The sequence below is a fragment of the Pleurodeles waltl genome, chromosome 8 (assembly GCF_031143425.1).
Source record: "Pleurodeles waltl isolate 20211129_DDA chromosome 8, aPleWal1.hap1.20221129, whole genome shotgun sequence".
Lineage (NCBI taxonomy): Eukaryota > Metazoa > Chordata > Amphibia > Caudata > Salamandridae > Pleurodeles > Pleurodeles waltl.
Window position 1 is genome coordinate 73,072,198 of NC_090447.1, and position 23,069 is coordinate 73,095,266.

The 23,069-nt window shown below is 42.7% G+C and overlaps 1 protein-coding gene across 1 annotated transcript in view; it reads right to left on the reverse strand.

Annotated features, from left to right (window-relative positions):
• The window catches only part of XNDC1N (XRCC1 N-terminal domain containing 1, N-terminal like), a 305,166-nt gene that overhangs the window by 273,107 nt on the left and 8,990 nt on the right, over positions 1-23,069 (reverse strand). The window contains exons 2-5 of the mRNA XM_069203429.1: positions 13,107-13,289; positions 9,681-9,813; positions 9,013-9,168; positions 4,407-4,579 (exon numbers count right to left, since the gene is read on the reverse strand). Of these exons, the coding sequence (XP_069059530.1) occupies positions 4,407-4,579; positions 9,013-9,168; positions 9,681-9,813; positions 13,107-13,151 (507 nt within the window). The 5' untranslated portion in view covers positions 13,152-13,289. The remainder of the gene's footprint in view (positions 1-4,406; positions 4,580-9,012; positions 9,169-9,680; positions 9,814-13,106; positions 13,290-23,069) is intronic.

Genomic DNA, 23,069 nt, shown 5'->3' on the forward strand with positions numbered 1-23,069 from the left:
TACAGGATCGCGCTCGCCCCTCCTCGCTCTGCGACATTCTTATTTACCCTTGCCATACGTTTTTCCTGGGTGGGGACTGCCCAGGAGCCCTTATGCTGCAGCATTCCTAACACACCACTGGTGTTTGTGGCCCTTCATTTAGTCCATGTATCTGCAGGCAATGCTCTTTTACTCCCCTTCACCCATGAGATCGCCCTTCCTGGGCCAGTCAATGAAGTAATCTATTCACAGTGTCAGAAGTTACTTTTGAATTATCACAGTAATTTATTTCAATACGTTTTTCTGCTCATTTATGAAAGCAAAGCACTAATAGGCAGCTATAACTCTGCCTGGAGAGTTCTGGCCTACTAACAATTGACTTGCTCGCCATGTTAGAGGCAGTGGTGCATTGTTGGACTATAATTTCCCTATTCAAAGAGGTATTTTTGTGATAATCTAACTTCACAGAAGAACACATCTCTCTTTTATGTATGCCTGGAATAAAAAAAAAGGCTTCCCAGCAAGTGTAAATGGATTTACTACTGTGGATTACTGTACCAAGCCTGTGAAGAATCCTCTGTACAAAGTAAATGTAAAGGTGCGACGGGGGTGGGTGTTGGGGGGCCAAGGACTGGAGTAGCTCTTCCAGTAGAGGAAGATCAACTAGTCACCTACAGAGGAAAAGTGTTTACAAGAAAGTGCATTTGCGCAGCAGGCTTAACTCCCCTAGTAAGGAAGTGTAAGCTATGCAGATGTCCAGGAGTAGGAACTAGGAGCCCGTAGGCGATGTCACACGGCATTCCCAGTACTGTGCCTGGAAACCTACCAACAATACTGCTTTCCAGATGGACTTTTAGGAATGTTTGTGAATTAGGGGAAAAAAGAAGGGGAAAAAAAAGTGGAAACTACACTCAGGAGGGGATGTAAATCTTCTGCTTGTAATATAGATATCCATACAGCTGGATAAATAACCTATACCTGCCTCTACTGTAAGCAGACTGTAACCTTCTGTGTACAATGCAGTTCTCTAGATGCACATGCTTAGCATACTCCTGCCACCTACTGTTGGACAAAATCTTTCGAATCACAAGATGTGGTGGGAACTCCAATGGTAACTGTAACTCGCACCATCGCCATGCACAGCTAATCACCCTATACATTACATCACTCGACTTGTAGTAAAATATGTGTTTTTGACCACTGACTTTGTGTTGCACTACTTTGAACCTGGATTAGCTGTCTAGTGTTCCGCAGTTGCAGATTACATTTTGTATTCAGTTTAGCTGCCTATTGACTTTATCGTAGCGTCAGACATTGCCATGTTAAATGTGTTAGTAATATTCCACATTGTAAACTCGGCTTGTTTTCGTTTTCTTTCTCACCGGAGAGCTAGGACATATGATCACCGAACAGTTAGTCAGTCTGCACGATAAGAATGTACCAGACTGATGTTTTGTGTTTTTATTTTAGTCCAAGTAGGGAACAGTTTGGCCTTGAGCGAGAATTTGGGAGACTGGCCGGTTCCAACCTGTTTCTTTCAACTCTGACCTACATTAGCCAGCATGTTTGAATATTTCTTTTTTATTGGGGGGGGGGTGTTTCCAGAAAGCCGTTCTACGGTTCTTTAAGATATAAAAAGGTGGCCCTGCTCAGTAGCGGTGGAATTTCCAAGACCTTGGTCATGATTAGACGTTGAATGCCTGAGAAGGTGGAGATATCTTTCTCGCAGTTGAACAGTGTCATCTTCTTTCTGGCATGAGAAAGATGAAGAGCTTGTAAGGACCTACGGTGATGAATGTTTACTTCATTCTTTGCTTTCCACAGTCATAACTACATATATTTGCTATGTACATTGCAGTTGAGAATTATTTTGGTATATTTTCCTTTCATTGCTGTGACTAATTTTAAACATGTGCTTTCGACATACTAATCTCCTTTTTTAGGACCCTCTTGGTGAAATAATAAATGTCTTCTTTGAACTGAGAAGTGCATTCCAGAGATTTTGTCAGTTCGGTCATTAGTGAAAGCAAAACACATGTTCTATAACATCACTGCAAAATCTGAAATGATAATTGATAAGATTGTGCTACTAGAGAACTATTAGTGAATTCCAGTGTTTTTTTTTTGTTTCAAACGTTACAATGACACTGAAGATTTCACCTGACTAGAACGCTAATTTAACTTTTTTTTCTGTGAATACATGTATGCCTTTATAATACGTTACATTACATATATCTGGATTTATGAGAAGTAACCTGTGTATATAACCTGGAGCACAATATTATTAAGTCAATATAAAGATGGTACACGCCAGAGAGTTACCTTATTGTATTTCTCTTAAATGTACAAGCTCTGAGCTAAACATATAACAAAGTTACGTCAAGTTTAGACTTGTAAACATACCAAAGAAAGTAATTTAAAACTCAAGGCCGTTCACGGACCTGAGACAGGGCTGTCACAAAGGTGCAATGGGTGAGGCTGTGAACTCCATGCACCACTTTTCAAGCCCTCGTGCTGACACTAAGAGTTAAGTATCACAAAACAAATCAAGCCTACTTTTACAGTCTTTTAATATGCCACTTTACTGGAGGTACCTTGCAATGTGTTCTAGAATACTATGCATCTCTTTTGAGCGACATGCTCAAGCACCAGAGAGGGGCCTAACTTGATCCAGGAACAAAACAGGTTTTGAAAGGTCAAATCTGAGAAAGTAACTTCAGACTTAAAAGTACCAGATAAAGCTACTTCAAGCTCACTATATATGCAAGGATAGATGCCTTAAATTCAGAATCCCAGCTCTTTCTTGAGGTTGTTTAAAAAGTTTGCGCCCACTAAACATCAGCCACCATGAGAGGATTTATAATAGATCAGAGACTAAAGAAATTGTATCACAGCAACAAAGCATCAGTCTCTTTGGGACACAACCTTTCAGACACTGAGTCACAAACCTTAAAAAGATAACGAGGAAAGGGTAGATTTCATACATTATCTTCTTGAACAGCCTAAGAAATGTTCCACTCTTCATTACACAGCTGCACATTTTCAGACAGGAAGAGCAACACAAACTCTGCTGCAATGTATGTGATGCTACAGTTTTTAATTATTACGCAATGCTGAATTTATTCTAAATCACAATATTCAGGGACGCAACGTTCTGTGCGCAGGTTCTTTGATTCAAAATTTTAAGGAGTATACATGGCAAACTGTAACCAGGAGGCATGATTGCTACTTAACCAGTATGTTTGATGGCATCTGGACCTAGTATTCCTTATGGTGTTTCTATTGACATGCGAGGCCATACCTCAGTTGCGCAAACATTCTTATCTGCAGGTTTTGCTGGTAGACATTGGTCAATGTTTTCAATAGGACTTAAAATGTGTTCACCCGGATAAAAATACCTTTGAAGATCCAGAACCCTATTCGATTTATGGCACTCAAGATGTTGGAGTGTCGGAATCACTAAGGTGCCTCCATTCACACATTCCTACCACTTGTCATTTTAAACAAGTCATTTGGAAAATGTGTCAATATCTTCACAGCATGATCTTATTTTTCCAAACATCTGGTAGAGTGCTATCCTCACTTTTGCATGTCTAACTCCCAGTCTGCCATTGCTCCAGATCCAATATTAAATGTAACATAATATGGTATATTAATGTGTCATATCCTAATTAAGGCGTTCTTGCGAATAAGATGAGACAAAATACCTGTGTTTCACATAACTCATTCTTGGGCAGGAGTAACAGCCATCAGAAGATGTAGTGTTTGTCTGAATTGGAATTGAAATCCTTTACTGAAAGCCTCCTTTACTTTCACAGCACAAGGGGAGGGTAACTTGTCTCACATCTGCCCACTGTATTAGTGTGCAAGCTATGAGCAACTCATGTTCATCATTATGAAATGATGCAACAATGATAATGTTTGTTTGTGTTGCTATATTTTTAACTATTTTAAATGTACTGTGATGCTTTTTAAAATTTGGAACCTTCTGTTTGTATTGGTTTCAATGGTTGCCATTGACAAAAATTAAATAAAATTATAAAATTAAAACATCTCCTTCAGACCTGGTTACAATATTTTGTCAATCCCATCTATTCTTATGGAGAAACTGCTGCTTGATAAAAAGGGCACTTCTGAGCAACATTTAGTGGCCAGAGATGATGAACACAACCATTCTCTGCAAATCTGCTCTTGGAGGGGGTGGGTGAGGAATATTACTAGAGCTGATTTGAAGAACGAGCCAACTATTGTATTACATATGTAGGTGTTCTTAGTGGAGTAAAGCTTGAAACACATGCAACAGTTTAGAAAAGCTTCTCCAGGTAAAGTGACATACGAGGCTTGTAGTCTATTTGCAGCGCTACATCTGGGACAACGAGGAGTCGTATGCCGGGTGCGCGTACTGCTGCAGCATGCGCTTTGTATACCTGACGTTTACTCGGACCAGCGGTTGCCGTATCGTCATCGTCTTCACTTTCTTCTGGTGGGGTGTAGATTCGAAGGAAGGACAGACCAAACTGGGTGCGTTTGTTGAAAGGCTGGCTGCACGTCACTCGGACTCTATCCCACCGTTCACTCATTGCCTCAGGAAGAAAATCTCCTGAAAAAAAGAAAAAGCTTTGAGAATAAGTATACACTTTGCTTAAGGCAAGGTGTCATTCAAATGAGGTACATTAAAATTGGAAGGAGGGCAGAGGTATTCTAGAATCCAATAATCATCTACATAAGCATAGAAATCTCCCTAAACGTAATAGCTGCTTCAATCCCACTACTCCACCTAACCCATAAGAATTAACTAAAACAAGCAGGAAACTCTAGAGAGAAAACATTCTGCCACCACTTTGCAGCAGGCATATCAGAAACAGGACAGTCTAGCTACTCTGAGAACCTCCAACCACTCCCCCATTCTACAGAGAAAAGGAAATATTAAAGATCTTTAAAAGGAACAGGCAATAGAAGCACCCTTATCTCATATTTAAGCAGCTGATCCCACACACCCTCCCACATACAACAATGCCTTAAAATGTCTCCCAATAATGGACCTCCTGGACTTCTAAAACCTTTCAAACCATCGGACCTCTACTAAACTTTCTGATCAAACTAAAGTCTTCCTCCTCATCCAAAAGATGTGATCCCAGTGAAAAAGTATACATGATCTAGCCCTACATATCTCTCATCCTCAGCCCAATTTGTCAAGCTACTGGAAACCTGCTACCAGCGGGAACCCTAGCAGCCAAGATAAAGGCTGTAGTTCATTATAGAGACAACAGACTTCTATCCCCAAAACACTGGTTTTATATATATATCTTAAGTCAGATTTGCCCCGAAAACGGGGCACCAATGTCCTCTGGGTTTCTAAATCTCAATACAATGAAAAGTAATGTTTTTCCTCTACCAAGGTTAAATTCTACTAGAAATTATTAGCGAAGTACCTCATGCTAAATCGCAGAATGGCTTCATACAAAATCTTTGCAAAACCAAGATTCACGAATACTGCACCTTCCACCTACATTTATATAATGTAAAAATATCAACCCCCAAGGCCTGTTCATGCCCTGATGCTCACCGGCATTGCCCCCTTCTTCAGTTACTCCTGACTAATCCCCGATGCACCAAAAGATTCTGAATGAGCCAGACGATTAAAAAAAATAATTACACTACGTTACAGTTTACTCCAAACTTCTGCACATTTTAGTCATACAGAGTAGTTTACTAGACTCTACCATTCATAAAATCAGGACAAAACCGTCATCGGTAAATTAACATCAAAAACACTTAACACATGTAGAACTAGTTGTAAACACAATTTTACACTTGAGCCACCAGAATACATTTTCTGTATTGAATTTAAAACATTCTGCAACTTTCTGGCAATCACCTTGACAACAACCTGCTTAACTACTCACAAGAGATAGAAGAAAAATAAATAATCACCTTAACAGGAGCCTGAAGCTTGCTGAATTCAAGCAAGCTAACACAAACAAGCTCTCTCGTGGACAGCACCAAGAATCTTCTGAAAAACCTCCTCTTGCACATTAGTGTGGGGCTCTCGCTTATGACCTTCCAGAAGAACATGAACACTTCTATTGGAAGCTGGATCCCCAGGAATCACTTCTAAACACCCTGCACCATCTGACCAACTCCAACTTTCCTGTATCAATTTGACTTACAATATACAGGGAGTGCAGAATTATTAGGCAAATGAGTATTTTGACCACATCATCCTCTTTATGCATGTTGTCTTACTCCAAGCTGTATAGGCTCGAAAGCCTACTACCAATCAAGCATATTAGGTGATGTGCATCTCTGTAATGAGAAGGGGTGTGGTCTAATGACATCAACACCCTATATCAGGTGTGCATAATTATTAGGCAACTTCCTTTCCTTTGGCAAAATGGGTCTAAAGAAGGACTTGACAGGCTCCGAAAAGTAAAAAATAGTGAGATATCTTGCAGAGGGATGCAGCACTCTTAAAATTGCAAAGCTTCTGAAGCGTGATCATCGAACAATCAAGCGTTTCATTCAAAATAGTCAACAGGGTCGCAAGAAGCGTGTGGAAAAACCAAGGCGCAAAATAACTGCCCATGAACTGAGAAAAGTCAAGCGTGCAGCTGCCACGATGCCACTTGCCACCAGTTTGGCCATATTTCAGAGCTGCAACATCACTGGAGTGCCCAAAAGCACAAGGTGTGCAACACACAGAGACATGGCCAAGGTAAGAAAGGCTGAAAGATGACCACCACTGAACAAGACACACAAGCTGAAACGTCAAGACTGGGCCAATAAATATCTCAAGACTGATTTTTCTAAGGTTTTATGGACTGATGAAATGAGAGTGAGTCTTGATGGGCCAGATGGATGGGCCCGTGGCTGGATTGGTAAAGGGCAGAGAGCTCCAGTCCGACTCAGACGCCAGCAAGGTGGAGGTGGAGTACTGGTTTGGGCTGGTATCATCAAAGATGAGCTTGTGGGGCCTTTTCGGGTTGAGGATGGAGTCAAGCTCAACTCCCAGTCCTACTGCCAGTTCCTGGAAGACACCTTCTTCAAGCAGTGGTACAGGAAGAAGTCTGCATCCTTCAAGAAAAACATGATTTTCATGCAGGACAATGCTCCATCACACGCGTCCAAGTACTCCACAGCGTGGCTGGCAAGAAAGGGTATAAAAGAAGGAAATCTAATGACATGGCCTCCTTGTTCACCTGATCTGAAGCCCATTGAGAACCTGTGGTCCATCATCAAATGTGAGATTTACAAGGAGGGAAAACAGTACACCTCTCTGAACAGTGTCTGGGAGGCTGTGGTTGCTGCTGCACGCAATGTTGATGGTGAACAGATCAAAACACTGACAGAATCCATGGATGGCAGGCTTTTGAGTGTCCTTGCAAAGAAAGGTGGCTATATTGGTCACTGATTTGTTTTTGTTTTGTTTTTGAATGTCAGAAATGTATATCTGTGAATGTTGAGATGTTATATTGGTTTCACTGGTAATAATAAATAATTGAAATGGGTATTTTTTTTTTTTTGTTAAGTTGCCTAATAATTATGCACAGTAATAGTCACCTGCACACACAGATATCCCCCTAACATAGCTAAAACTAAAAACAAACTAAAAACTACTTCCAAAAATATTCAGCTTTGATATTAATGAGTTTTTTGGGTTCATTGAGAACATGGTTGTTGTTCAATAATAAAATTAATCCTCAAAAATACAACTTGCCTAATAATTCTGCACTCCCTGTATTCATAGTTGTTACTACACAGATATTGTAAATAAAATAAAGTGAAACTTTTCAGTGGAAGATCCTAGCTCCCGTGTGCTCATCCTTTGAGCACCCACACATTACCCTAAAAGAGAGCACTGCACTCCTAACTATGGAGAAACAGCATTAATTATTGTACACTGGCACTTCGAGCTGCTCTTATGCATTAGCTAACAAAAGCATTTGCAGCATCCAACTCAGCCTTAAACCTTAAAATAATAAATCTTTTGCCTATCATAAGGTAAGGACCATCAACATCAATGCACTGACATGTCACCAAAAGAGGTTTCCCTAGAAGGGAAACAAACATTTGAAACGTACCGTTGTTCCACTTAACAACTCTCCAACATACTACTCTGTCTTTATCAACTAAGTATGGACAGTGAAGGAGATGAGTGCGGGTGGGTGGAGGGAGACACGGTAAGGTAAGGACACCCACAGCTCTGCGGCCCAGGGGTTCTAGAACCATGCCTCCCCATCTCAGAAGCACCCACTAGAAGGGTGCAGGCACTATCACAGCCAAAGCAGACAGATACCTGAGCTAAAGCAGAGAAACCAATCATCAGCTGTACCACCGTACAAAGCATCTGAGCCAATGATTTCTCGGCTCCTCACTGCAAAATAACTGGGCTACAATCCACACTGGCGCCTTTGTGTTGGTGGCAGAGGGTTCTACTCTGCCTGCCGAAAGATTCTTCTGGATTATTTGTGAGTATTAACTCCAAGGCCATGTTTTGCGAGTATAGTCTGGAAATATGAACACCTCCACCCTTCATCAAAGTCATCTCATGGTCACTTACATCAGAGTGGCAATAAACGAGCCACGGCCTTGTCCTTCCTCTGTTGCCTTCCATGTGAATCGCACCCACAGATGTAATATCAGTATGACACCTTCGATTCAGAAATTTCAACAAAGACTTGCGGATAACAGCAGCAACACTAATCTAGTTGTCCTCACATGGATCATAGTGTCTGCCCTATTCGCAGCACCACCAGACAATTCAGACTACATTTACGCAGCAGTGGGGTAAAAATATTGCAATTCAGAAGGATTAAAAAAATAAATAAAAAAACACAACACACACAGGACATACTGATAGAGTAATAAAAGAAATGCAAACCATGGGGCCATGAGAATCCATACGCTTATACTGTACTTGTGAAGTAGGAGCAGCGGTCCTTAAGAGCAAGCAATTATCCACCACTTTCCAACTCAGTGAATGTATTCAGATGCATCAGAGGACAGCATTGATTCTCCACGTACTGCATTTACCTTTCTTGAACATGCGAACGCCAGTGCGATTCTTCCCCGTCTTAGAATCCGCCGGGGTCATGAGCGTAGTGGTAGGAAGCAGAGTGATAAAAGGCTGGTCCGCAGGCCAAGAGGCGCGCCCCACATCGATCTCCAGGAAGGCCGACCCACAGTTTCCTAGAGGTGAACAACAGCATCACTCACCATAAATGAACCTAATGCAAGACTAGAAGTACTCAACCCACAGAAGTAAAGACCAAATCCCCAGCAGTCAGATCCCCCGACAATGCATTTAACTTGCTAGAGCAGTGCACCCCTCTGCTTCACAGCCAGAGCCACCATGTAAGAATCCTCACCTGCAGCCCTGATCCGAGACCGCGCAATCCCCTCCAAAGCAAACTCCAACAAACGGCCCTCACCTAAGCAAAGGCTACCTATGGTGGTCAAGAGCACATGACATAAGAAGCGAGCAAGAGAGGTGTGTGGTCTTATTAAAGAGCTGGCTACTGGACATACACGTCTTCTTGTCCAGTGCCTTCCACACTCCCTGCAGTTTACTGGTGTATGACAGTCAGAAGAGGACGCCAGGCTACAAATAATGTTCCCGCTGGTACAATCTGCTCGGTATCAGTCTATACAGACCACTGTAGGAGACGATCAGAACATCACTGGTTTTGTCCTTGCAGTACCTATGTCAATGAAGCCGATGTGACTGGCCTGTTCCAACTGTAGCTCCACTTTCAGATGCTGGCTGTGGTCCTGCGGGCAGCTTAACCAGGGGTGGGTGCCACTCAGCAGGTTCTCTACTGGGTGCTTTGGGTCCTGTTGGAGGTGAAAAACGAACAGGTTTTTCAGACTAGTCACATAACACGCGGAGAGAAATCTTCACCCATTTATTCTGCACAGGATGATACCATCCATGCCCCTCCAAAAGCTCTGCGTTCTTTCACATTTCTTGCTCATTTATGGGAATTATATTAAAGAATGTTAAATGAAAAGCATGCCATCTGTTGACAGAAACAAAGGCCAATCCTATACACAGTCTGGAAAGCAGATATTCTGTCAAAGTGTTGGTGTATATACTTCAAGGATCCTTTGCCTCCATTCCATGCCAGAACTAGTAACCTGCCCTCAGCAGAATTAGTTTGAACTGAAACACACACAAAAAAAAAAAAAAACACAGTAAAACTCCCCAGTTTTAAACACGTCTTCCATTCTCCCTTCACCCCCCTCCACCCTCCTCCTACCTCCTCCTTCAAACCTCTTGAATGCCCAACTCATTCTCACCCTCTCTCAAAGATATGATCTTCCTTTACTTAGATTTCTATGAATTATTTTCCAATGAACTAATCCTTATACACCCGGGTATGCTTACTCTTTGTTCTTATGTCCATTATTCATTCCATGTACTGCCACTTATTCACCTCTTGCCCCCTTCTCACCCCATGTTCTATTTTTTCACCAGTTTCTTTGTACCTCTCTCTTACCTCACTATATTCTCCTCTGCACAAACTCCATCACTGCCTCTCCCCATCTCTCTATCGTCAAAACTTTTTCAACCTCCCCTATTCACAAGTTAGCTTTGACATCGCCCCCTCTCACCTCATATCACTCCGTGCATCTCATCTACCACTCACAACACTTTGCTGTACTTTCCCTTCCATCTCCGTGCTCATTACGTCCTTGCTTGTGGTTTAACATATGATAACACAGGCACAAGTTAAAAAAAAAAAACTACTTCTGTGGTGAGCCATTCAATATTTTCCAAGAGTATCTGAACCCACGTTTTCTAAGAGTCTGTGAACCCACATGGATAGCAGTTTCAACACTAGATTTCATTGTTTGATGTTCATCTTCAAACAGGCAGACAGACATGACTGATCTCCATCAATATTCATAAGCACCAAATAACTCATTTAGGAAAGTACCCTCTTTTTGGCGTGGTTAGCCCCCCTTTTTGCCCGCTGTCAGTGTGTTTTGACTTTTCACTGGGATCCTGCTAACCAGGACTCAAGTGTTTGTGCTCTCTCCCTCTAAATTTGGTTGAAGAGGACCTTGCACACCCCACAATTGGCATACTGGTGGCCCCATTAAAGTCCCTAGTATATGGTACCTAGATACCCAGGGCATTGGGGCTTTCCCATGGGCTGCAGCATGTATTGTGCCGCCCATGCAAAATGTGCCTGCAGGCTTGCCGTTACAGCTCGCGTGAAAAGGTGCATACACCAGGACACTGTAAGTCACCCCTATGGTAGGCCCTACTAGCCCAGAGTGCAGGTACCAGTCTGTGAGGGCACCCCTGCATGAGCAGAGGTTCCCCTATGAACTCCAGCTCCATTGAACTGGACTTAATAAGTGTAAGGAAGTCATTTTAGCTTTGTACTGGCCACAGGTCACTCACTACCTGTGGTCCAGCTACATAATAGTAACTCCACATCTGGGCATGTTTGGTATCAAACATGTCAGAATCATAACCCAATACTGTTGCAATACTCTCCTTGCAGGACAGTACCCTTGCGCGCAGCAACTCTTGCAGCTACCAAGGCTTGTTTGTTCCTCCTCCAAGGAATCTTCAGGCTCCATGTAGCCCGGCCCCCAGCACTTCTCCCCGCAATGCAAAGTCTCCTGCCTGCTGCTCCAGCAACGTGGGACACTTCCAAGTGTGCTGCGTCGGCCTCACTGCAACTCCTGTGCCTGCTGCCAGTGTGTCACCTGTGGGGACTGCTTCCTCTTCTTGTGACTCTCCCAGCTGCTGAGGGTCACCCCTGACTCCCCTCCTTGGGTTGAGTCCCCATGGACCTGGCTGGTCCTTTCAATATCAGAATTTACAGCACATCTATTATAGTGATGGTATCATCTCACTTCCACGAGAGATTGTGACACACAATATATTGAATTATGATCAGGGGAGCGGTTACTATGCAATCTTTGAAGTCATCCGGTTATGTATTTAGAACTTTTTCGAGATTCACAATTCAGTTGACACAATATTGAATTATATCAGACTTATGAGAATTTTTTATTTGCCTTGCTTTGTAATGGCCCTATCGAGCTTTTATTAACTAAAAGATTCAGTTCTGCACTTGCAATGAACCAGATGTTGCTGCCTATTTGACAATCAACTTTTAAAACACAACTGCGATTCTTTGGATATTTAGGTGACGTCCCCTTTGCCTCGGACACTGTGCTTTCTATGATAATTTCTGTATTGGTCCAGTGATTTTATCTTAGGTGGCTATTAAAGAGAACCGCCACTGGACAGAAGTTTGGGTAGATGAAGATCTTAGATATTCTAATTCAGAACAGTAAGTATTTCCCACTAGTTCATGTTCTACTGGGTAGGTCTACACCTGGTGTTTTCTATCTCCCGTGCCCCACTCCATCATTAACTCATTTGCAATACACTAAACAAGAATGCTAATGTATGAAGGTACAGGCATTCAGTCCAGTAGAAACTGAAAATATTGTACCCAAACAGTATTCCTCAAAAAATGACTGTCTATTCAGTTGTTCGAATATATAAATATATATATATATATATATATATATATATATATATATATATATATATATATATAGAGAGAGAGAGAGAGAGAGAGAGAGAGAGAGAGAGATTCCATTGTGCGACTATTGTAAACAACCATTTCAAGACGTTAATTGTTAATGTTTTGTTATTAGTGACCTGGAAATACGATGCATGAATTATACAACGTACCATGCCTGTTAACGACAGAGCGCACACGCCTAATATTCATGAATATACATATATTTTTTTATCTTGAATCTTAATAGTATGTATGTCTTTTTTCGTTTTTAAGTCTCATTTTCCTTCTGGATGGAGCTACACACCCATGAACAGAAACACTAGAAAAAAACAATGGTGACTGTATTTTATCCAAAACATTTCGTGTAGGATTTCCTCTTTGGCTATATCTACTTCCATTTTAAGAGCCAGTCTCACAAGACAGTAGTGTAACGCGGGGTCATAGTGTCCATTTAAAACGGGGAAGACAGACAGCTTTACGATTCCTTCAGTACTTCACTTGAAGACACTGGCTTCGGGTTATTCAGAGTGCCAGAGATGGGCACTGACCTGCTCTCATCTGCAATCATACCTCAGAGCTAAAGGACACAATATGCTGGATTTTGAGTGGTGACATTTCGGCGGTAGCTTTTCTGTTGAGTCATAAACCACCAGACGCCAGCAGCACAGCAAAATGTCATCCGTTGTCTCCCAGAGTAACGGAACCACCATGGGCCAGGTCCACCTCTGAAGCACTCCACAGGTCACTCAACTCCTAGGGAAAGCACAACAAACAATTGAGTTGGTACCAGCACAGGCTAAACTTGCACTTTCATCATTATCACTGCGTGAATTCCAATATACAATTTTGAGTGGGAATGTCTTGCTCAATATCCCCACTCTATATACTATTGTGGGTTACAATTCACAACTGCATCCCTTTGCATCACTTGACGGGATCTTCAAACAGCATCTCGGTTTAAGATGATCAAGGATTACAAACATGTTTACACGGTTTTGAGGAAAACACAGAGGCAATAAATGCCTCATTAGGTTAACGACTGATGCACAATATGTTCGTCTTTGTGGGCAGCAACACAGTCCCAGGACCCACGTAACTATCGTCTTGGAATTGACCCAACTATCTCTCTGGAGCTTTGATTCCACACTTTGTACAACCCTCTTATCAAGGAAAGAAGCTAGGGTACAGAAATTGCTTATTTAGTAATAAGATGGCATCCTCAGCATTTGATTAGGTTCGTAACTATTGAGGAGCCAACGTGGCAACCACATCCAGCCTCTGCAGCTCCCTTCAACCACAGAAGCAATTTGAGCATCTGCCCTTCCCCCTCGACCACAAGAGGGAAGACACCAGAGTTCTGTGATTTTTGTCCAGTGTACTTGGTCACTGTGGCCATCATACTACAGTCCCAGCACCTAATTCTAGATCCACTGGAGGACACCATCTATCGTAGTTAACAAGCTGCTTACAACTAGACTGTTTCCCTACATCTGGATGTCTTCACCAGCACAGCACACGGCAGTGGCCATGTTGGAAGTAATGTCCAGCCATCTACTATTACTAAAAAAAATGACACCTAATCACCAAGAAAGATGAAACACACTAAAGTCAGTTAGAACAGGTCAGAGGCGAAGATGTTGAACATGACTCTGCTAGGCCCACACTGGCACTGTATGATCAACTTGACAGATGGCAGGTGATACTGGCCAAGTCTGTCAGTGGCTCCATGGCAACAGGCCATTATCACCGAATGGCAGGTAAAACTATATGGCTGAAGAATTATTGAACTGGCTTCCTTACTTGACTAACTTATTATGGTCCCTGACCTCAATAATATGTACCGTAAGGAACCACAAGTGCTGTGGAAGAAAAATGTATTGCAACTGTTATTCTGTAAAAAGTTCTGCCATCTGTCCACGTTTTGTTCACTATATACACACGCACAACATTAAGAATAAAGAGAGGGACAGGAAGTTTTTCTAAATGGTCCAGTGTACATCCTGCCAGAGTTAAGTACAAATAAATAGATTCAGACCTATGAGGAAGTGAAAATTCTGGAGAGGGTAAATTAAAATTGGCTCTAGACCCTACCAACAGTATGTTTATTCTACACGAGGAATCTAGGACAAGGTTAAAAACGAGGGGAGTGATAAAGGAAAATGTTCCTCCACGCTACCAGAAAAAAAGTAAGTCAGAATCTACCCCTACGCTCAACCATGGCACACATTCAAAAACATCTCTGGCAAAGAGCCCCCTCGAGGGGTCCGTCTGACATTGCAGCGCCAGCCTAACGAGGAGCAGGCCCTTTGATGAAGCATGACATCCACTGGGTGTGTGAGTGCCCTGGCTTCTACTTTTAAGAGTGCCCTTTCGACCTGTGGAACAGTGTACCTTATTTATTTGCACTATATACAACATTCAGATAAATAAATGCATAAATGGCTAGTTCAGGGAGTCAGATGAAACAACGTAGCCTCTTTTTCTTATATCTCAAGTAATGAAATATTCATTTCTGGGTTGCATCACCCGAGCACTTGAGTTCAGTGCCAAAGCCCACTCACCTTCACGAGTGCCCGATGGGCAGTCGTCTTATGATTTGGGCTTATCCAAGCAGGGGGTAAGGTGTCAAAAGGAGGATGAGTGAAGAATATACGCAGAGCAGTGACACCGACTCAACCGCCACACAGTGCTTAATATAAAGGAAGCGAATAATACCCAAGACAGACCGAAATAGAAACAGACTTCAGAAAAGGAAGTATTTTCTCTTCATTATGCAGATGTGTTGAAGCAGATTCACTACAGAGCAACCCTGGACTTTAAAAATATTTCCGACATTAGTAAAGCCTCAAACATGAACCTTTAAATTGCCCCTGAATATTAGATCTAAGGGATCATTTCATTCCTCTTCAAAAGGCAGGTCTCTATCATGGTAAACACTTCAAATGTGAAACCAGATTAAGAATACATCTTCCGACAACTGAGAACCAGTGCACAAACATGTATAGCAGGGACCTGGAATCGTGTTCTCCCGGGCCCCATCACCATCACTGGTGGATGCTGAAGGAATATCAGTTGTTAGATCCATTTAAAGTCCGCCACTACATTACGGTAATTACATTTATATCATGATACATTACTTCTTGAGTACTTTACTATGCAGGTAAGGTGGTATTACTTCTGTGTAAACAAATATACATACACACACACAGATATAGGTTATATACACACAGATAAATTAACTTTACTTTAAATTAAATTAAATTCCATTCCACTATATTGTGTGCCGACCTACCCATCCCTTATCCCAAAACAAACGATCCCTCAAACACGACATCCCTTAAATCTAAAGGCACATCACTATCCCTAAACATTACCCACGAATGCTAAGAATTTCATCCTAGCCTGAAACCCACTCATTCCTGAGCCCCAAAAACCTCCTTACCACCCCATCCACTACCCATCCCTGAATCAAAGAACTACCCTTCCCTGAACCCTAAATACTCCTTTCTGTGTCTAAAATCTACCTATCTCAGGGTCATAAACACCTTTTTACCAATAAAAACGACCCATCCCTTAATCATAAAAAATGTAAACCATTTCCAATTATTAACATAATTCATACTTCATTTTCCCATGTTCCATTACATTATAATTTACATATTAAGCAGCTCAACTTAAATATAGGCTACTCAATTAAATGTAAACATATGAACTAATAAATATTAAGTTTGCCTTAGCATTAAATACATATATGTATTTATACATATATATAAAGATATAAAAAAATAGTTAATTTTAAGCTTAAAATAACTTAAAATGTGGAGTACAGAGTTGGGAAGTAAATTACTGAAAACGTATTTGTGATGTAGAAAATCTCCTGATGTACTTACTTGTGATGTAAAGAAACAATATAAAATTTGCAAAGTAAAGGTAACCTACCATACAAGACACACTGTTCAACACCAGATTTTGAAGGATTCCTACAGTACCTGAGTTGGCTATCACCCAAGCAGCAAGTTACGCTCACATGAAGGTAAAATTCTGCGCACCCTACACAGCACAATATATCATCTTGAATGCTAACTCCAACTTGGCTATTCTGTGTCGTACCACCATGAAACTATGTTTTTGCAACAGAGGTTTTATTTTAATGAAGATTTGTTGTAGCCGTAAAGTAGCCTTAAGGCAGACAGTCATTCAAAATCTGGTATTTGTTTGGGAGTAATATATGAAAAAAAGATATATATACTGTGGTCCATTCTTCTGTTACACCTAGGACTGAAATATCCAGACTTCATTCACCATGTAACATGCTATATTTGAACTAAATTTTCATCACTTTCAGAATGTACACACGTTGAAACCTTGTTCACCATAGACCTTAAATAACTTATGTTAACGATACATTAACACCACACAAACCTGGGGAAATGGCAAAATGCGTTGGAGTAAGAAGTGTATAGGTATGTTAAAAATATGTTCATTTGTGCTTTGGTTTGAAGGGGCCCAGAAGCAAGGAAAGATATGCTGTGAACAAGCCTGGCTACCAGGACTCAATATTTTTAGTTAGTCAGTCAGTGTGAGGTTAGGGTGTATACAGCTAGAAAGCTCTAAGTCAGACTTCCAATGCATATTTCTAGTCATCATCGTACTCCTGCCGGGATTTCCAAATGTTTTGTTAGTCACAGCCACTAAGTTGAGATTAAATTTATGATTTGGGAGATAGCACCTGTAGGAAAGTGCCCATTTTGGACAGGTTTACCCCAACTTTTTGCTCACTAGTACAGAGGATTTTTCGACTGAGATGCACTGGGTTCCTGAACAGGTCCCCAGTGCCCTTTCCCTAGAGGGAGGTAAAAGACCTAAATCGTGTACAATTGGCACACACGCTCGTACCTCTAAGTCCCTAGTAAATGGTACCCCTGGTACCCAGGGTCTGGGTACTAGAGAGTATGTATTGTGCCACCCTAAGCCCACCCCCCTAACATTTGCACACAGCCTTCCATCGCAAACTGCGTATCATGGTTCAAGCCATGAGAGAGAACACAATTTGCAACACTCATTATGTGCCATGCCCCACTCACTGCACCTAAGTATACGTAAGTCACCCCTAAAGCAGGCCTTAGAGCCTTAAGACAGGGTGCATTACATTTCATGTGAGGACCTATCTGCATGAGCAGATATGTCTAGTTTGATTACTAGGTATTGCAAATTAATAGGGAGGCCATCTTAAGGTATGCACTGGTCACTGGTCACTATGAGTAACCGAGCTACTTAATGGCTTCACAGAAACCTATGGTGTTTCTTATCAAACACCTTGTCTTAAGAAATCCAGACTGATGCCAGCCTGAAACTTGTTACCACATGCACCCAGAGGGCATCTTAGAGGCTACCCTTGTCATAATACCCTGACCCTAAGTGTGCTAGCTGACTGACCAGCCTGCCACCACAGGCATACAGGCATCTTTGTGCCCCTGTGGAGGTGAGAGCCCACGCGCTCAGAGGCAAGAAATAATGCCTGCTCTGGAGGGAGGTGTTCTCACCTCCTACAGCAGGATGGCTAGTGAACCTGCATTACAAGGCAAGGGGCTTCAAAGTCCCTGCTTCCTTTGATATGGGACCCTGGCTTCCCACAGAGTTCCTTCCCTGAGCCACATTTGGCACCAAGATAGGTTGGAAATTAGCTATGCATGTAAGCATGGTGCACTACAAAGCTAGTAACACCCCTAAGGTGAGCAGCCTGATGTGCTTCACGTAAGAAGGGTTCCACCGTCTTGTTTTGAAGGAAATAGAAATTCTGAGACAGGGTTATGACCGCTTCCTGTAGGAGGTGGTCATAAAGGGGGTGTAGTCACCCCAAGGGTAAGTAGTCCATCAGCTACTACCCTACACTCCCCTAAAAGCCACTAAATGGAGTATTTAGGTGGCCCCACTGACACCAGAAAAACAGATTCATCTGACCCAAGAAGAAGAGGATAAAGAAGAGCAGGAAGACTGCTGGTGGCCTTTTGGCACAAAACCGTGCCTGCTCCTGTCAAGAAAATCGCGACATCCCGATTTGTCCTGCAGCTGTGCATCTTTCAAAAGTCTCAGAGGGCCTACAGCACTTCTCCAAGCCGTTAGCATCTACCTTGGAGTGGAGGAGCCACTTGCCTGCAGCAACCAACCGCAACGCCCAGTGCACCATTTTGCTGACCACTGGGTCCACCGATGCAACAGCCTCCTAGGAGGAGGTCATCGTGCACCAGGAGGTCAGATAAATCACCCCACCAAGTGAGGAGACACTAAGACGCAATGGAGTCATTCTGTATCAATACACGTGGCTGCCAGACCCCTTGCAATAACCAACACTTTTTTGCAGTCCAATCCAGACTACAACACCAAAACAGAGGACAAGCCTTCGAGAGACGTCAGCAACACAGAGGACACCTTCGAGAGTGGTCAGCTGTCCTGTTTTGTCCCTTTCTTGCAGGTCCACCCAAGAACTGTGGGCACCTTGATGCAGGAGCACCCAATGACCGAAACCTGCTGCACCTGAGCTCTACGGGTCAAAGGTCCATGACAACTAACGGTGACCCATTGCTCCCAGGACCCCCACCGACAGACTCATGTTGGGAGATCCTGGACTTTTCCAGCAGTCCCCCTTTGCAGGCTTTTTGTAGGTGGCCCCCCTCGTTGCCAACCATCCAGCGCGCAAGATACCAGATTTGACCAGAACCACTGCACCTGGACCCCCCCAGGGCAGGTAAAACGGCACTGCTATTGTTTTTAGTGACCTTGCTCTCTTAGCTCCTTACAACCTTCAAGGGACAACTGAGAACTGTTTGCAAGGACCCGTTGGCAGTAAAGGTGCTTTGATGTATTTACTGGGTAAAAGCACATGTGAGTAAAAGGGTTATTTACTTGCAAAAACTTTGATACACTGCTCCATACTTACCATCTTTGAAGTTTTCTGGTGTTGAAACATTCTATAAACAAAGCATCTATTTTTTCTAAACATTGGTCTCGAGTGCGCCTCATTTATTGACGGTGTTCAACAAATGCTTAGCACTACCCGCTGATAAGCGCAAACTGCTCACCCACAATACCACAAAAGAGAGCATTTGGGATAATTACTTTTGACTCCTGTGCCCCAATAATGGTCGCCTGGACTATCTGCATAGTTTCCCCCTACACTGGTATACTATAGACAGCCAGTTTCCTACAGCACCATAACAACTTAATAAACACAAACTAGTTAGGTCACAACACAGCTTTCAGAGAATTCCAGTATAACCTCTGGCAACTACGGCACAAGCATCAGGTAATTTCCCAGACAAATTCACATTAGGCTCAAGCAGTACCAAACAACATTAAGTTAAGACAAAATAAACTTGCCAAACCAGTTTAGAAAAATCACGAAATGTATAGTAAGCAAAATGAAGCACGCAAAATTACCAGAAATTGGTCTTCAGAGATGAGCATATATGGTTGCAAGCATTAATAAGGACTTAGGGGGTTATTCCAACTTTGGAGGAGGTGTTAATCCGTCCCAAAAGTGACGGAAAAGTGACGGATTTACCACCAGCCGTATTACGAGTCCATTATATCCTATGGAACTCGTAATACGGCTGGTGGTATATCCGCCACTTTACCGTCACTTTTGGGACGGATTAACACTCCTCCAAAGTTGGAATAACCCCCTAAATGTCTCCTCACAGCCCTGAACAAAGGACAGGTGTCACTGGCATTCATAAGGGTGAGGAACTCTCATTTTCTTATATTTATTGTAGCAGAGACAGGGGAGGCAGAGCGAGACAGTGGGGAAGAGAAAGAGAAGAAAGGGAAGGGGGAAGGAGAGCACCGGGAGGCAGAGAGAAAGAGGGGAAGAGACAGCGAGAGGAAAAAACTCTTGTTTTCCTTCCTAAAGCTGTAAAGCTCTGAGAGAAACCAAAGTCCCAGAAGGCATTTGTTCTAGGATGTTTTTGTATTTAAAGTTTTTGTTGGAGGTGAGCTGGTTAAGCCCTCCGTGGTCTGAAAAGCAGTGTTGGAAGACAGACAGCTGCCTCAGTGCCCTGTTCAACTAAGAACAGATCACTAGGGCAGCAGTCCTCCTCCATCATAAACTAAAACTGGTGAAGGAGATCTGCAAGAATGTTAACCACCCTGGTGCCCTGTCTGCAATAGCAAACAGGACGGAAGGGAGCAGAGAGGCTCCATTATCTATTCTACCACCATTCACAGCCATTTCTTGAGAGGAAGACCTGTCCTGGTAACCACTGTTCCTGGTAAGATATTATATGTTTGTTTTTATTTATTAATTGAACTCACTCCACTGCCCATGAGCAATGGTGGAGCCTGCACTTGGGTTTTGAGTGTCATGTCATGGCAGGGAACTCTTTATTGGCAGGAGGTTTCTGGGGGTTGAGTTCTATGGCTCAGGCCCAATTAGCACTGCTGAGGCGACAAGTAGAAACCCAACCTCAAACCATCCCTTAACACTACCAATCCCTGAACACAATCTGCCACTTGCTTCTCCTTATTGCTACTAATCCTTAAACCCTGCCAAATTGACAAGTTCAAAAGAATGTTGAATTGGAAGTCATTTTTATTACATGTATTATTTAATTGAACTGTAACCTAATAACCCTCAATGCCCCTTAACACTTTCCATCCCTGAACACCCTAACTACCCTTTAACTGTTCTAATTACTGCACCCTACCAACCCCGTAACACTAGCCTTCCATGAACTGTAAAAACCTCTTACTGGCCCTTAAATGCTACCCTTCCCTGAACCTTAAACATCATAATACCCCTCAACACACCCTTCACAGAACTGTAAAAATCCATTGCTTACTCTTAAGTCTACCCTTTCCTTAACCCTAGAAACCCCTACTTCCCCTTACTGCAACACTTTCCTAATCCCTAAAAAACTTTAATGCTATCCTTCCCCTAAACCTAAAGACCCATTACTACCCTTTTACACTACCTATGCCCGAATCATAATCCCAAACCACCCCCTCTTTTTAATTTGCCTTTATTGGCTGAATCGATGACATTCGGTGTCATCAAATATACAACACGTACATTTACAGGCCTCAGAAAATCATAAAATTACCACCAGACCTGTACGTCTAGTAACTTTAATACTTTTGACCTAAATGTAATGCTTGACCATACACTAGTCACTAATTGTGATCTTAGACATATATTTTACCATGTCTCCTTTTTCTTCAATATCACAAGAGCACCCTCACGTACACAAGTTCAACATGTATGCTGTACAAAAAAACGTTTTTAATAAACTAATCTTTTGCTTCATGCATAATAAAAATGCACACAGGAGTCATATGATCCCTGACTTAGTTCACTAAGAGTATTGTCATCAGGGTGGGGGCAGGAATGTTTCTCAGTTCATGTTTAAAAACTCTCCCTTTTTAGGAATACTCTCAATCTGTTATGCTAAGATGAAACACTTCCTGGTGTTAAAGAAACTTTTTGGGATTCAACACGTAGCATCACACAGAGGGGCCTGCAGGTGTAGCATACTATGGCAGTCCCAGAGATTGGAGCAGCAGAGTAACGACACAACCAGCTTCCAAGGCAGCCTAAGTGGTACAATTCTTTGCCATAACATGGGAGAAGAACTTGCCAAGATGGACCACATTTCACATGCAGTCCGACGCTGCTACTCAATCCTAGACAAAGCACTAAAGTACGGCATGCAAGTGGTGGCAGTAACAGTATCTCAGGTTCTGAATATCACCAGTAAATGAGAAGCACACTATATTATTGACAGAAAACACAAGGGTGAGCTGTCTGGACCCAACAGCTATGATAGTGTCTGTGGATCTTGAAAAGGCCTTCGACACCATGAGCTGGGACTTCCAAGGGGCCACCATGTCGCAGATGGGACTGAGGAAGGCTTAGGGGCTTTTGGGTCAAGTTTCTTTCCAGACGCCGCACAGCAAGGGTTAAGACAGGACGGATGATCTCACGTACTTACGACATACACAGAGGTATCTGGCAGGGGTGTCCGCTGTCACCGCTGCTGTTCGCTACAGCCATTGAGCCCTTGGCAGTATGGCTCAGAAAAGCGGGCCAAGACTGGGGAATACACCGGAATGGGCAGTTCCACATAAACTCTCTTTATATGAAGATAACCAGGCGATGACCCTGCCACAGGTGCTTGGCCTGCTGGACGACTTTGGCGCCTGCTCTGGACCTTGCCTGAACCGCAGAAAGAGGTGTTTTTACGATGGTCTTTTGCAAGCCCGCCCCCTGCTCAAACAATGTTACTTGGGCGCCTCACTCATTTTGCTATCTTGATACCCAGATTTATCATGATCTCCCTAACCTACGGGAGGGTAGTCTGGGGAAAACGTTTCGAGCGCTAAGGTCGGCTGTCCTCTGTTTGCGTTCCCTTCGCTTGCCCACCATGTCGCGCATCTTTCTCACTAACATGGTGATGCTCCATAGGCTACTCTTATTTTGTGAATTTACCCATTTCGCTCCCAGCCTCCCGGTTTCGGTCATTGGATGTACTCCTTTGG